Raw genomic sequence first — 16,667 nt, 5'->3', positions numbered from 1 at the left:
ATTATCGTTTAATGTAAAATGTATGTCCATTACGATATACATATTCTTGAAATTAAATAGAGTTGGGTGTCCAATATTTCGGTTCTATTTTGTAAGAGAATTTTTGGTCCTTGATTTATTCGTATACATATATGTTTAAATGGTATCAACTTATATTTTGATTCGGTTTGGTTATACAATATATTTGAATGCAATGCTGAAGTTTGTAACAGACCTAAAACCAAAGAATGATCAAAGCTGGGGTTTACATTCCCTTAAAGTAAGGCATTTCAGTAGAAAATGAAAGGGTCTGGTTTTACAGAACTACATAGAGAAGAACAGAAAATCAACATTCAAGAAGCATATTTTTTTCAAAGATCCTACTATACTTCTCAACACAGTTTAAACCGCAACATTGGGCGATGCTGGATACTCTTCATACCCTGTGATTCCTGTAATCCTAATCCTCGTATTTGGCTGCATTACCAAGACAGAAATCACAATGTAAGTGTCCTTATTTACGGTTTGGCAGATTTATCGGGCGTAGCAAATTACAACAACTAATTGATACAAGTTGTGGATGGGAACACAATAGTATCTATGTATATAGCTAGAGCAATTTCAAGAAGGCGAAAGCGAATTCATAAACAATGGAATACCTGTCGGTGACCGATATTTCTACGGTACTTCTTCTTTGGTTTGTACTTGAAGACTACGACTTTATCATTCAGACCCTGCAGCAAATTATGGTCATCATAAGTTGGGGTCGAAAAGACAACACATGAGAAACATAAGAAAGACTTTTGTATTTGATTGAATTACTTGATTTTCCACTACGGCATGTACAGTGGCATTGGTCACGACCGGTTTGCCGATGTAAGTGTGTGTTTTTGTGCCCACAAGTAACACTTTGTTCAGAACAATCTGCAGAAGAGGAGAAGTAGAGATGAAAACTCCAGGAATCACCAAAAACCAACAGAGAACAAACCAACAGTGTTACACAGACTAAAATGTGTTCTTTCGTTTTGGTTTGAAAGTTTATAAATCTTCTATAGTTACACCATCTTTTACAAAAAGAATCAATCAGCCCATAAATTTTCGAACTGAGGAGAAATAGACGAAGTCAACTACTTAAAATGAATGTGCATCTACCTGATCATCGACATTTGCATCTTTCAGTCTCTGAGTGTAGAGATACCTTCCTGGAAAAACTATGTATTGGCGTCCACCAACCTGTTGAATCGAAGAGAACACCCAAACTATATCAGAGATATCAAATGAGAAAAAGCAAAACTCACAATACACAAAAAGCCAGAAGGCCTACAACTAACTCAAGCAAAATGACTTTGACTGAAACTCTATAAATCAATCAAAGCTATTTGCGAGTCAAACTGTTCTTATTGATAAGCTCCAGCCAAACTGTTCTAATTAATATGTTCTAAACCACAAAATCAGAAGGCCTAAACATAACTCTTAAGAGCAAAATACCACAAACACACAGTCTCTCTTATGAACAACTCTAATTCAAACAAAACAAATTCAAAGAAAACTCATTCAAACTAACCAAAACTTGTTGCAAATCCTAAACCTACAATCCATAATGTGAAAGGCTTTTATAAGAAAGCCAGACTGTTTTTATTGGTAAGCTCTCACTAAGTCACAAAACTACAAGGCCTAAACCTAACTCTTAAGAGCAAAATGCCACAAAAACAAAGTCTCTCATGAACAACTCTAAATCAAACAAAACGAAATTCAAAGGAAACTCGTCCCAAGTTAACCAAATCTAATTGCAAAATTCCAAAACTATAATCGAAAATTTGATAGTTGTTTTTTCGTTTTATTCATCAGCTTACCATAACAACAGCGAAAATCTCTTCTCGTTTAGGCTTGTCCTCCGCGACATCGGAAACCACTACAGCTTCAACATCGGTAGTTTCCGGCTTAGCCTCAACGACTGATTCGGCGAATTTCGGAGCGACGGGGAATGCAGGTCGAGACGTCGACGCAGTGGAAGGAGAAAGGAACCCAATCACAGGTTTGACTAGATTAACCGAAGGTTTAGAGATAGAACCAAGAATAACGCTCGAACGGCGAGAGGCAACATTGCAATGAGAAGAGAAAGCAGAGCAGAGAGAGAGCGTCGCTGAGGAAGACGCCATGTTTTTCGCAGAGAGCTCTAAGCTCAAAACTTTGAAGCTCGAGAGAGAATAAATTGCAGTTATCCTATCCACTTACCTTTAAATTACGAATGTACCCTTGTCTTCTAGTTGGTACAATGGTACAGTATCAATTAGAAAGAAAAATATAACGCGATCGAGGAAGTCAAACCAAAATAACTAAACCTACACCGAACCGAGATTTATTTATAAATTGTTTGGTTTTATAATTTTAAAATCAGAAAAATCGATACCAACTGATTTCACTGTTTTTTTTAACATCTATCTTTATTAACTAGGTATCTGTCCACGGCGCGCGGACACAATCAACATACAGATCTTATTATAATTTGATTTTAGAAATTCTTGTAATATAATCATCACATTTTTATATTCAATAATTGAGACTAAAATATTGTATAAACATAAATCATAAAAATACTAAATATCTATTATTATTATTATTATTTTAAATCGATTAATATCAATCGTATATTAGATTATTTAAAATCATATGTACCTATTAAGTAATATTATAATAAACAACTACCAAATATAATTAGTAATAATAATAAAAAATAATTCAATTATAGATGAAAAATATAATAAAAAGATATCAAAAGAAATAATAAGATCCAACACGCAAGTTTTAAGTTATATAAATATTTATACAAAGAAATTAAGAGAACACTATTCCATTAAGTATTGTTATATATATTTGGTTTAGGAGTGCTTTTTTATCCTTGTTCCAACTTGTGTCTAAAATGTGTTCCACCTCTCCCGAATCCTGGAAATGTAAAAGACATATACTTATTGTAAGATTGTTGTATATACAAAATTCTCCAATTATCATTTTCACATTACTTACTTTCTCTTACAAATCATGGCATCATCAGTGTTAGGATCAAGGAGAAGACAGGAAAAACCAATTGCTTCATGTGAATGGATAGTTATTTCATCTACACGCATAAAATGATTTATAGGAAATATACATGCAATAGAAAACATATATGGGACAAAATGAAAATAATAATGACATATGCTTGATTATCCATATCTTCTTTTTTATTTACACTCCAATCGGTTAAAACAGAAACCGCGAAAGGACCAGTAAATCCTTTGGTTCTTTCTTCGATATCAGCGACACATTCTCCGTATGCGATACATTTCAACTTCACATCCCTTTGATTTAAACAATTTAAATTACAAACTTTGTTACCAAGACATAGTGATCGTGAGAGAAAATATAGCTTACTCGATATCTGTGATGGTGAAAGTTATTTTCTGAACAATCTCTCCATCAGGGTTATTTTCTGTTTCAATGTTGCTAACATTTTCCATCACACCAATGAGATCTACAAATCAATTATGAGAGAAAATTTTATCATAAATGAACTTCATATATTTTTTTTTCTACATATGTACAAATTTATAGATGAAAACACTAAAACGAATATTATAAGTTAATCTTACCAACATGATACAATTGAGCGTAAGAAACTCTGTATATCTCACTAAAAGGGATCCATTGTCAACGGTCGTAGGCTTGAGACTTCTGTCTCAGTAGTGAGAACGATATGATAATTGTGTCTCGTTGTCATTCTCTCAATCTTCCATTCAAATGATATCAAGCCAAATTTATACAATTCAAACCACGGTCCTTCAGTCCCAACACGGTAAAAATATGGAAATGCGAGGTTACCACATGAAGCATTAATTCTGCAACCCTATATACAATGAATTTTGAAAAGAGATCAAACAAACAATTAATATAGACAAAACAGTTATATATTCATATTAGATAATACTTACATTTTCGTCGACTAAAATGAAATTCATCCCTGGTAAGCCTTGTCAATCAGGTTTATTCCATCTTTTCAAAACTTTGACAAGGATTTTCCAATCTCGTATCGATGCATGTAACTCATCAACAGATTTATATGTAGCTATGGGGATAATGTTTTGAAAAAATCAAAGAAATCAGTAATTTAAACCGAAATTAGAATAAATTATTATTTATTAATAATTGCAAAACAGACTTGTAAATATCAAAAAATATGTCTAACAAAACTAATAATGCATATAGATTATCAATTTTGAATCCTTATACTCGGTCAAATCCATTAGACACCATTTGTATCCAGTCCATCTAATCTCTCCCTAATCCTGAAATTTTAATAACAAAAAACAGATATACATAAGGTTGGCAAATTACTGTTACGCAATTTAAACAGATCTAAATATTGTTTTTTCTTCTTCATAAATCAATTTAGTCAACGCAAAGAAACATACTTACCAATTGTGCAAGGTTAAAATTTCAGCAATCGGTGAATCAGTGATAAAACGGGACACACCATCATCATCATGATCTTTGATAGACACATTCTCTAAAATATATATATTAGAATATTGTTACATTATATACTACGATTTTATAAATAACATATTGATATATCATCAGAAAACAAACATACCTCCGTCAATTGCTACACACCAATCGGTTAACACACATATAGTAAAAGGACCTTCGTATTCTCTACACTTATCTCTTATTTCAGTTGCCAACTCACCGTGTGCAACACACTCAAGCATAAATTTCCTATATTTTGACAAACTATGTAGGTAAGAATTAGTTAGTTAGACTTCAAACATATAGTTTGAAATATACTTACTCGTCATCTATTATCTTAAATCGAATTGATGGTAAAGTCGTTCCATCATCTCACAGCGTCTCCAAGATGCATAACGGTTTAAATTTATCCTTGATAGACACATTCTCTAAAATATATATATTAGAATATTGTTACATTATATACTATGATTTTATAAATAACATATTGATATATCATCAGAAAACATACCCCCGTCAATTGCTACACACCAATCGGTTAACACACATACAGCAAAAGGACCTTCGTATTCTCTACACTATCTCTTATTTCAGTTGCCAACTCACCGTGTGCAACACACTCAAGCATAAATTTCCTATATTTTGACAAACAATGTAGTTAAGAATTAGTTAGTTAGACTTCAAACATATAGTTTGAGATATACTTACTCGTCATCTATTATCTTAAATCGAATTGATGATGAAGTCGTTCCATCCTGATCACAGCGTCTCCAAGATGCATAAAAGCTTTTAGCAATCTCACCGGATAATTCACAACTCAAATTAACACCATTAAATTAAAACATGTCACACATAATCAGCTAGACAGAACAAATAAATGATAATATACAGTTTATCAACACTCAGCAGATAGTACCGTTTATCCCTCAGACAGAATGTTACAGTTGAATATGCACTCCATTTTTTGGAATCATATACATCATTACATGGACTGCCATAGGAAGGAACAGGATGCTCTTCAGAGAGTAAACTACATCACGTCCCAGATCGACTTACATTTAAAACTCGACCTATCAAATCTTCATAAACAATAAAAACTAAACCATATTAACATCAGCAACATAATAATAACGAAATTCAACATCTAAACCGAAAATAAACACACCAACTAAATAATCATCATCATGGGTACGATCCAATATCCTTTGAAAATCAACAAAGTCAAAATAAGCGTTTTCACTCCACGTGAAGTCTTGTCAATGATAGTTGATGGTAGGAACAATATTTTGTATCTATGAGAAATCAGTCTACAACTATCCTCACACTCGATAACAGAAAAACGACTGATAATAATCCAACTACCAACATCTATGCGAGACGCTGCGACATCGATCTCACCATCTCTAACAGTGGCCTGAATTTTAACACCCTGTGAATAAAACAGTCAATTAGACATCAATACAATTTTATAATATTTTTCTCATAATATAATAAATACTTGTTCATCCGATAATATGAGCTCTAGGGAAGAATGTTTTAAAATTAGCATATGCACCCACGTCTGTAAAACCTTAACAAAGATAGTACAACCATCTTTGGAAGGTCTCCAACGGGACACACACCCTCCAAAACACATTGAATCAAGAGAAACTGTATAAGTACACACCAAATTCTGGTGTCCCGATATACTAATATTCTTTTCGATGAGTATATCATTTGGTTCGACATTTTGGTGATCCTCACTATCATCGTCACTCTCAGTCTCATCATCCAACATAACATCTTCATCATCATCCTCATCATCATCAGTCGAATCAGCATCGTCATCATCTTCATCTTCATCATTACCACTATCACCTTCCGAGTTATCACTTGAACCATCAGATCCTTCACAAGACTCACCGTCGTCAATAAAATCATCTTCAGAATTGTATTCATCTGTTTGGTCCATATCATCGGTATCATCGTGCGACTCGGCATCAGACCCCATGTAATCCTCAAAACCATAATCATCATCAGTACCACGGCCAGATAGCACCTCGGTTTCATCATACTCATTATCTTCTGCATAGATAAACATATGAAAAAACAACGTAGTTAGAATTTAAAAATAAATATTAAAAAAGGGAAAAAATGGTGCTCAAAGCAAAAAACGAACCATTGAAACCATTAGATTCTTTATTTATAATCCAAGCCTTCCTCGCAAAATCCCAAAGAAAGGTCTTGTGACCATGATCGCTCGAATTAACATGATCAGAACCTAAATGCACAAAACGAACATCAGAACAAACATAAACACATATAAAAAATTTAATGTACATCATTTACAAAATTATATTACATGAAGAGCAGAAATACCTCCTTTGATCAAAAACTTCTGATCAAGAATATATATATAATACGCGAATCAAGATCTATATAAAAAATGAATACGTTCGTAGATTAATATATAGTAAAGATACGAAATTGTAAGATTAAGATACAACACTACGAAAGGTACAAAATTGTAAGATTAATATACAATACTGCGAACCTTCGATTAAAGGATTATATGTCCGCAAGGTCCACTCGTTGATAGCAAGATCCATAAGCAACTTGCATGGATAACCTAAAAATACAATATAATTACTAATAAGTATTATAACTTGCATGAATAACCTAAAAAGGCACAACAACCTTTTTTGTGATATTGACGAAAACATATGGAGTTACGTAACGATAATCAGGTATCTTTTTTTGATCCATATCCTGGCGATATGAATTCAACATAGATCTTAACTCGCGAGCATAAGCCTGGTTATCAAAACCTATGGACGAAAAAAAATTTAGAATCATTAAAAACGTAGAGAGCATATATATTATTATTAATTTGAGGAGAGCTAGATATATACCCGAAGCAGTAGACGAAACTTTCTAAGTAATCATGACTTTTGATGGATGATCAAAGCTGTACTTAGACAATACATGGTTAGGTTTGCATGCAAATAGACAAACATGATGAATTTTTTCTAAAGAGATCCAAAAAGTTAATGCTATTATAAAAACCCTAGCAAAATAAACACGGAACTCTAACAGAGAAACTAAACTGTAAATTATGAGACGGTTGTTTTAAAACACTCATATTTATACGTGTAAACAACCTAGGGTTTATTTTTTTATGAAAAATACTAAAAGGTAATTCTTGTTCTATATACGATATTATCTTCCCATGAATTTTATAGTTATTAACTATAAAAAATGTAAAGATTCCATTCTAGATAATAACAAAGGAAGATGACATATTTCTATTTGCAAAATATTTAAAACACTCATATTTATACGTGTAAACAACCTAGGGTTTTGTTTTTTTATGAAAAATACTAAAATGTAATTCTTGTTCTATATACGATATTATCTTCCCATGAATTTTATAATTATTAACTAAAAAAAAATGTAAAAATTCTATTCTAGGTAATAACAAAGGAAATTATGACATATTTCCGTTTGCAAAATATTTAGTAAATAAAAATTATTTCCGAACATTGAATTGTAACAAAAATATAAAAATTAAAAAAAAATCTAACTCCATGACTCGAACCAGTGAGCTTTCGCTGAACGGACAAAGCACCTAACCAACACAGCTACCATCTCATTCAATGTAAATGATATATTGGAAAGTATGTATAATGTTTCTGTATTTCCACGCAGAGTAACCAATCACCAAAACCCTAGAACAAAACGTAAAAAAAAAATAGTAAATGAATGTAAGCGGAGGCAGAAAATATTTATTTATATAGAAAACGATTCCGGGTTTATGTGTGTTCCTTATTTATTTGTTCATTATTGATGTGATCAACTATTTCTTTATAACTATCACAAACATTGGCTTGTGCTCACTTTTCTCTAGATCTGATCCACGATTGGTTAAAAAAATTGATTTAAAAAGAGAGAAATTTAGAAAAAAAAACAATTAAATTAGTCTAAGATTCGAACTTGCTACCTATGAGATAAAAATTCGGGTCACTAACCATTGTAGTTTGTGTTATTTTTTTGTTAACTAATCAGCAGTTAAATATATATATTTTTATTGTCGACATCTACTCCATGTTTTGTTGTGTATTAATTATGGAATATTTCTTTTTAATCAGATTTTCTTTTTAATTGCAGAATAATCAACTGACCAATCAGAATAGAGTATTTTCATTAATGGCATAAGTGTAATTTAACACATTCCACTAAAACAACAGAAAATATAATAATAATTAATTTATATCAACCAATCAGAACATAACATCAGCTGACCAATCAGAACATAAGGATTTCATTAATCAAAACGACACAAAAATCTGTGCGTTAAACCACAGCTCAATTCACTTCACAAATACTATAATAGATTATTTGTTCATTATTGTTGTGATCAACTATTTCTTTATAACTATCACAAACATTGGCTTGTGCTCACTTTTCTCTAGATCTGATCCACGATTGGTTAAAAAAATTGATTTAAAAAGAGAGAAATTTAGAAAAAAAAACAATTAAATTAGTCTAAGATTCGAACTTGCTACCTATGAGATAAAAATTCGGGTCACTAACCATTGTAGTTTGTGTTATTTTTTTGTTAACTAATCAGCAGTTAAATATATATATTTTTATTGTCGACATCTACTCCATATTTTGTTGTGTATTAATTATGAAATATTTCTTTTTAATCAGATTTTCTTTTTATTTGCAGAATAATCAACTGACCAATCAGAATAGAGTATTTTCATTAATGGCATAAGTGTAATTTAACACATTCCACTAAAACAACAGAAAATAATAATAATTAATTTATATCAACCAATCAGAACATAACATAAGCTGACCAATCAGAACATAAGGATTTCATTAATCAAAACGACACAAAAATCTGTGCGTTAAACCACAGCTCAATTCACTTCACAAATACTATAATAGATATAAATCAAATTACATAAAAACAACAATACATGAAACTAAACATATAAAATAGTAAACAACAAAGATGAATTTTACTGATTTGTTTATTCGAGTTTTCTTTGCTGAGAAGTATCCACACTTTCTTTCTTCATAATCGCATTTGATCTGATGCGATTTTTTTTTTGCTGTGATCCATTTTTTCTTCTGATTTTACTGTTATGTAACCGAACCAGACACACCAAATTTTGTTTTTATTTAGATTCCACACTATATATGAATAAAAATAAATTATTTTAAATTTTAATTTTTATAATCCTTGTAAATATGACATGTACAATTAGATTCTAAACTTAAACTCATGTATAGTTTATTCAAAAATTATGTTTTGTAATTCGCAGTTAAAAGAATCCGAAATTTATCCACATTACCTATGAACAATCCTTATTCATGAGCATGTTCAGAAAAACAAATTTTAAATTTTAAATATATTTTAAATAAATTTAATTTATATATTATGGATTTAAGAGTTTATATTTTTTGATTTTTGATTTCTAATTTTACATATTTTATCTTTTTGATCTTATTAGTTTCCTTTTTTAGTCACCGTTTCTTTTTTTCTTTTTGTTATTTTTCTATTTAAAAATAATAACTAAAAACTAAAAAAATTATATGGTTACAGTAACACATATCAAAATCATAAATAACTGTGATACATTAGTACAATCTGGTGAGTTATAAAAAATTTCTGTCAGTCTCATATCAAACATGCTAAACATTATGTAATAAGATTATTTGTATGCAATAAAATCAATCGCTATGAGGAATGAAAACTGAATTACAAACAAAAAGGAAGAAGAGTACCACCAATGTCTGGACTGACGTCGGCCGGTATTTTTGTGTTAAGTGAAAACTAATAAAATAGAAAAACTAAAGTAAGAAAAAAAATAATACAGGCACTAATTCTAGTTTAGTAGAATGTCTCAACTTTCAACAGTAATAGTTATTAAATGACATATATCAAAATCAGGAGCATAAAACTCTCTCTCTCTTCTCTCTCTAAAAATCTTTCACAGAAAGAGACTGTTCTCTTTTTGTTTATATTCTTTTTTGTTATTCCGTTTGATCGGAGAATAAGTTCCGACAAAACCGATTTTATGTGTTATACTTCCTTCCCGTTCATCGGATTTAGTGCTTCCGACTTGTTTGGATTTAGTTTTTATCCTTTTGCATGCTATCTTTGACTCTTCTTTATGAAGTAGTCAAATTCCAAAAGTAGTCGATGTGGTATTGATTCACCGTTACTTGCTATTTCTTCCATGAACCATAAATCCTCGCTTTACCCAAAAGGTTTTATTGAGCGAAGGCACTTCATGGTAGATGTATCAAGATGATGCGGCTTGATTAGAGAGGATTATGAAGATCTAGATTTTCTCGCCGTGTTTTGGTGGTCATCTAGAGAATACTCCGGCTCCGGTCAACCGAGGTTTATTCCGGTGTTTCAAGTTTGCTATAATCGATCTCATCCGGCAAAACTGCAAAAGGATCTTGCAGTACATACTGGCATAAGTTGAAGTTTCACGGCGGCGACGACAAGATTTTTTTATTGACGTCGTAAGACTACGACGGAGATGACATGTCTGATGAAGCTTTAGTTCTTATCTTCTCCAGCGGTCACGTGGGGATGAAACTCTCCACTTAATACACGTGTCTTGTTTAAGTTTCATGTCTATCTTAATTTCTTTGATAACGTATGTAATCCATTGGGCTAGTATTTGGACCAAATGTTGTACCGTTTCTGACCTTTGTGCCTTAATGAAATAGTTGACAAAAAAAATGATATATATCAAAAAGTCCCCGTTTTTCGTTAATAAAAACTAAAACAGCAACAAAAAAAAACAATCTTATCTTATCTTCTTATCTTATACTAATAAATGCTTTTAAAGGTGTCCACATAGGATTTAAAAGTGTAATTCTATTGGTCCACATCAGCATTCGAAAATTAAGGAAAGTTTACAAATTCTAATATTATTACTAAATAAAGAAATTAAAAAAATTTACAAATTCGAATATTATTGCTGGATAAAGAAATTCTGTAGAATTTTTTTTATTGGTCCAATTCAACATTGAAAATTAAAAATTTCCAAATTCTATTATTGTTTTTAAAAATTATTAAAGATAAAGAAATTATATACAAACTTTATATTAAAATAAAAAACTAAAATTAATCATATTATATATATACACACATATTTAGAAACTTTTACGTTAGCATCCAAATTTTTGTCACATAACTATAATAGATTTTAAGTTTTTTTTTTCTGTGTGTGCAACCATTTCAAATAAAAACATAAAACAAAAAATAGAGTTAGGTTTCATGCAATGTCAAAGAACCAACTTGATTAAACTATATGTTTAACTATAATGAAAGGAGATATAAACAAAGCCATTACAAGCTGCTTTAATATTGAAAAAGAAACCGTAAAATCTCCAAAGCTTGGCTACCGAATTTGAGAAAATAATAAATTTCAAGCAATCCGAGAAACATGTTAAGTGACTGATAGTTGACATGTTTGAAAAACGAAACACTGAAAATAGAGAAAGAGGTTACATCATTAAGACTGATATATTCATAAATTGCATCATTTAATGTACATATTCTAGTCCAAATCATGTCTCATTTGCATGCATTTTAGGTCTTTAGGCATTGTTTTAGGACTTTGAAGATTGCATTAGGTCCAAGAAAGTTTTGCATGTTTTGGAGTGTTAAACAGGTGTTTTTGGAGTTTATTTAGAGTGGAGGATGTGATTCAGATGAAGAAATGGAGTTGAGCTTATCAAAAATGGTGAAAAGGAGCAATTTTGGGTTTCTCGGCAAAATGATGTACTGATGGCCGAAGATTCTCGGCCAAAATCCTTCCCGCGGGTAGCTTTCTCGGCCAAAAACACGTACCGCAGTCAAGTCTCTCGGCCAAAAATCCCGGGTGCAGATACATTTCCGAAATCGCATCACCGGAAGCTCTTGCCGGCCAATTCAGCTTACAGAGTCTTCAGTAAAGTTGGAGATAATTGAGTCAAGAACCCAGGAAAGGTTGAATCAGGGCATTTGGATCACTGAGCTGAAAGATACGGTCACCGGAAGACAGACCTCTCTCGCATCCATTCCGGAGCAATCCGATACTCCTGAATGATCGCCAGTCCGGGGAACCTTCCGGTCGGATTCAGTTGTCGGGGGCTTCATCAAAGTTGTAGAAGATTGGATCATGGTTCCAGATCAAGTAGAATCATGGAATTCGGACACGTGAGCAGAAAGTTAAGCTCGTCGTAAGAAACTCCTGTCTCGCTGCTGTTTTGGACCAAGCCGATGAACTCTGAAGAATGCGAAGAACGGTGCACTTCCAGGCCGATTCGGTTTCCGGGGACTTCATAAGAATCAGAGATATTTGCGTCCTCTTTCCAGAACGTCCAAGATCATTCATTTCGGAGCTATGAGCTGTAAGATACGGTCTCCGGAATGGACACATGTCTAGACGCCTCTCTCTGATCGTGTAAATGCACTGCGAAGATGAGCCCTCCAGGAAGCCTTCCACTTCCCAAGCACCGAAGCTTCCTTCAACAAAATTGAAGGTATATGAGTCCTATTTCCTTTGAAACCGGAAGCACACAATTCGGACAAGTATCTTAGAAGTTACACTCTCCGGAATGCGAAGTGGTTCAGACAGCCCTGAATGATGCAAGCTAAGTGAAACATGACACGGTTTGAATGCCACGGTCTGGGACTTGACCGTGACAACTTTTGCACAGCTTCGGCGATTGAAACGATCTTCATGCCACGGTCTACACTTGACCGTGGCAAACAAACACTTGGCTGGGAGGAACTTTACAAGCATTCGGGTTTTGACACGGTTTGAATGCCACGGTCTAGGACTTGACCACGGAAACTTTTACACACCTTCGGCTTTTGACACGACCACTTGCCACGGGGCTTGACCAAGAGCTACTAGACCGTGGCAATCCAAGAAGTTCATCACCCAAACCCAGAAAAGAAGAGACACGGCCACTAGACATGGTGTAAATCAAGCCATGGCAACCTTGATCATGAAGAATCTGTCCAAGAACTTTGACACTATCAGTTTGCCACGGTCTTTCCAAGCATCATCTGACCGTGGCAAACCACACCACTATCCATCAAAGCCGGGTCAGGACCCAGTTTGTCCTGGGCTGACCCGGTCCGCAAGAGACACTATATATGCTGTTTAGGGTTTTTTCCAAGACTTAAGCTTTGTTTTCTCTTGTTTCTCTTTCCTTTTTAGTGTAAAAACGAATTTGATTAAGAGATACCTAAGGGATTTGATCATTCCAAAGCTGTTTCTCATCATCTCATCATCTCATTTCTGCTTCTAATCATGATTAACATCATTTCTTGCAAAAGATTAGATGTGTTCTTCATGATTAGTGAGTAGTCATCTTTTAAACTTATAGGTGTGTAGATTAGGGTGCTTAGATGTTTGATTTGTGATGTTTAGGGTCTAGATTCTCATTTCATTTCCTTAGTTAGCTGCTCTTAATGCTAGATCTCTCATTATAAGCTTGATCTAGAACTTAGGCATTTCTCCACCCACAAGGTGTTTGATGAAATGCCTGAATGAGCTAACTTAGGGGTTTATGCCTTTTTCATCATGAGAATGATTTGTTTAATGTATGAATGACATATTAGAACTGTTTCTTAATGCTCATTGATTCATATTTCACAAATGATGATTTGGTTTGAAAGTGGATTAGTGTAGAGATTAATGCCTTCATGAGAGGATTAGTCTAGATTAGAGTTCTAAGTTGAAATGTTTGAGATCATGTGATTGCTTGTTATGTCTTTCTGTATAAGATTCAGTCTTCTTGGTTGAGAGATTGTTTGGTCACTTATTAGGCTTGATGCATTATGCTTGCTGATTGCTTGATTATATCTAATGGTTGTTAGACTTGATTAAGTGAATTGCAAAGGGATTATTGTCATGAGAATGAATTAATCTGATTAAGAAGCCTAGACTAAAGAGTAGCAAGTGTTGCATTATGTTCTTAGCATCATGATTCAATATCTAAAGCACCCTAATCAGTGATCACATCTAGAGGTTTAGCTTTTATCATTTGCTTAATCACCATCATCTTGTTTTGTTTGCTTGCTTAGTTCTTTAATCATAGCTTGTTTGTTTCTTGTTTTATGCTTTCTTGTTACTTTGTTCACACCAAAACTCATCTTTGATCACTTGAATTAAGAACTTATCACATAAACTAGTGCCTAACTACCACAAATATGGATTGACACCCCTTATACTAATTTGACAAGGGGATTGATAACCCATCTAAGACTTAAAAATCTTACTATCAATTTGGCGCCGTTGCCAATTGGAGAGTTCATTCTAGCATTAGAACTTTGGATCTTCTTGAGATCAAGTCATTTTCTTTTGTTCTACTGATTACCTTTCAAGTGCTGTCTTTGTTTTCAGGTGTATGAACACCAGAAGTCAAGCAAGTAGACAAAGAGAAAGAGCTCAACACATTGAGAGGTTGGGTATGGATCGAGGGCAACAGGCTCATGGTGGTAATGGAAACCACCAGGCTCAGCAAGAGGGTCCAGAACCACGTCCAAGAATAGTTGTGGGAGCTGGTGATGAGGCCAATACTCAGGGTCAGAGATATGGGATTCAAACTCCTACACCTGAAAACGATTTTGAGATCAAATCTGGCTTGATCAACATGGTGCAATCAAACAGGTTCCATGGCTTGGCAGTAGAAGACCCACTAGATCACATTGACAACTTTGATAGAGTTTGTGATCTAACTAAGTTGAATGGAGTGAGTGAGGACAGTTTCAAGTTGAGGCTGTTCCCTTTTTCTCTAGGAGACAAAGCTCATCAGTGGGAAAAGTCTCTACCTCAAGGATCAGTCACAACATGGGAACAATGCAAAAGAGCATTTCTAACCAAGTTCTTCTCTTCATCAAGAACAGCAAGGTTAAGAAATGAAATCTCAAGTTTCATTCAGAAGAACCATGAATCATTTTGTGAGGCTTGGGAAAGATTTAGAGGGTATACCATGCAGTGCCCTCACCATGGATTCTCAGATTGTCAGCAGCTAAGTACCTTCTACAGAGGTGCTTTACCAAAGGTCAGACTTCTCTTGGACACAGCTTCAAATGGTGATTTCATGACCAAGGAAGTCAATGATGCCATGACCCTAGTGGAGAATGTAGCTCAAAGTGATGAGCTTTATGGAGCAGAGTTTGACAGGAATTCAAGAGGTGCTGTGTGTGCTGAAGAGGAAAGAACAAGGAAAGACATCTGGTCTCTCAATGAGAAGCTAGATAAACTTCTCCTAGCTTCTCATAAGTCAGTCAACTTGATTAGAGATGTGAATCATGTGTTTCAAGACACATTTCAAGGGGAAGAACAAGGTTACCAAAAAGGCTTTACCTACTACAAGAATCACCCCACCCAGAACTTTCACTCTCACATCAATAACCAGCATGGTTTTGTCCCTCCCCAACAGCAAAGCCTCCAACAGAACTCAGGGAATAAGGATCAAGAAGTACATAACCTGCTCCAGCAAATTCTCCAAGGTCAAGCAAATGGTGCCATGGACTTCAACAAGAAAATGGCAGAGATTAACAACAAGGTGGATTGCACTTATTCTGATCTTCTAACTCAACTTTCCACCTTGGCTTCCAAAGTCAAGACTCTAGAGAACAACAAGGGCCACTGCAGTTCTCAAGCTCAAAGATCTTTACCAGGGACATCAGTTGCACATCAAACAGAATACTGCAATGTAATCCTCTCAAATGCTGAGAATCATGCTGCTGTCCAAGAAATTGAGGATCTTCTCCATGGCAATGTCTCAAGTGAAAAATGCCTGACAAAAGATGATGAGGACGCCATCATAGATGATGAGGGCATAGAAGCACAAGCTCCACCTATACCAGCCGTGAGACAAGGGCCAAGAACAAGATCCGGAACTAGAGTCTTGAGAGAGGAGTTTAATCAAGCTATTGAAGCCTTATTTAGCATCCACGAGCAAGAAGACTCTTTGTACCCAAGCTTTAAGGCCACGGTCCAAGAAAGAAGCCTGGAGGAGCCTAATAAAGAAGAAGCTTACCTGATACAAGACGGCCCAACAACTGAATTGCCACTTCTCCGACCCAACAAAGAAGTGTCCTTGTTCAGCATCAGCATCATACCAACTTAAGATCATCTCAGCTGTCCAACCCACCAAGGTAA

General features: G+C 34.0%; 2 protein-coding genes and 1 non-coding gene across 3 annotated transcripts; all 3 read right to left on the bottom strand.

Moving 5' to 3' along the window:
- Positions 1-202: 202 nt before the first annotated feature.
- LOC18015369 (50S ribosomal protein L21, chloroplastic) lies at positions 203-2,193 on the bottom strand. The gene is made up of 5 exons (XM_024154859.1): positions 1,833-2,193; positions 1,132-1,212; positions 802-903; positions 639-713; positions 203-456 (listed from the first exon to the last, which is right to left on the bottom strand). The coding sequence occupies exons 1-5, from the start codon at positions 2,136-2,138 to the stop codon at positions 382-384; spliced, it is 639 nt and encodes a 212-aa protein (XP_024010627.1). The 5' UTR covers positions 2,139-2,193; the 3' UTR covers positions 203-381.
- A 1,193-nt stretch (positions 2,194-3,386) lies between these two features.
- Positions 3,387-7,073, bottom strand: LOC112086120 (clumping factor A-like). The gene is made up of 5 exons (XM_024154897.1): positions 7,019-7,073; positions 6,644-6,745; positions 6,152-6,549; positions 5,848-5,914; positions 3,387-3,490 (listed from the first exon to the last, which is right to left on the bottom strand). The coding sequence occupies exons 1-5, from the start codon at positions 7,071-7,073 to the stop codon at positions 3,387-3,389; spliced, it is 726 nt and encodes a 241-aa protein (XP_024010665.1).
- An 8,332-nt stretch (positions 7,074-15,405) lies between these two features.
- Positions 15,406-15,512, bottom strand: LOC112086138. Its single transcript, XR_002899319.1, has one exon. It is a non-coding gene; the product is annotated as a small nucleolar RNA R71 (small nucleolar RNA).
- Positions 15,513-16,667: the final 1,155 nt, after the last annotated feature.

Source organism: Eutrema salsugineum, unplaced genomic scaffold (genome assembly GCF_000478725.1).
Source record: "Eutrema salsugineum unplaced genomic scaffold, Eutsalg1_0 scaffold_23, whole genome shotgun sequence".
NCBI lineage: Eukaryota > Viridiplantae > Streptophyta > Magnoliopsida > Brassicales > Brassicaceae > Eutrema > Eutrema salsugineum.
This window is presented reverse-complemented; position numbering and strand designations above follow the sequence as displayed.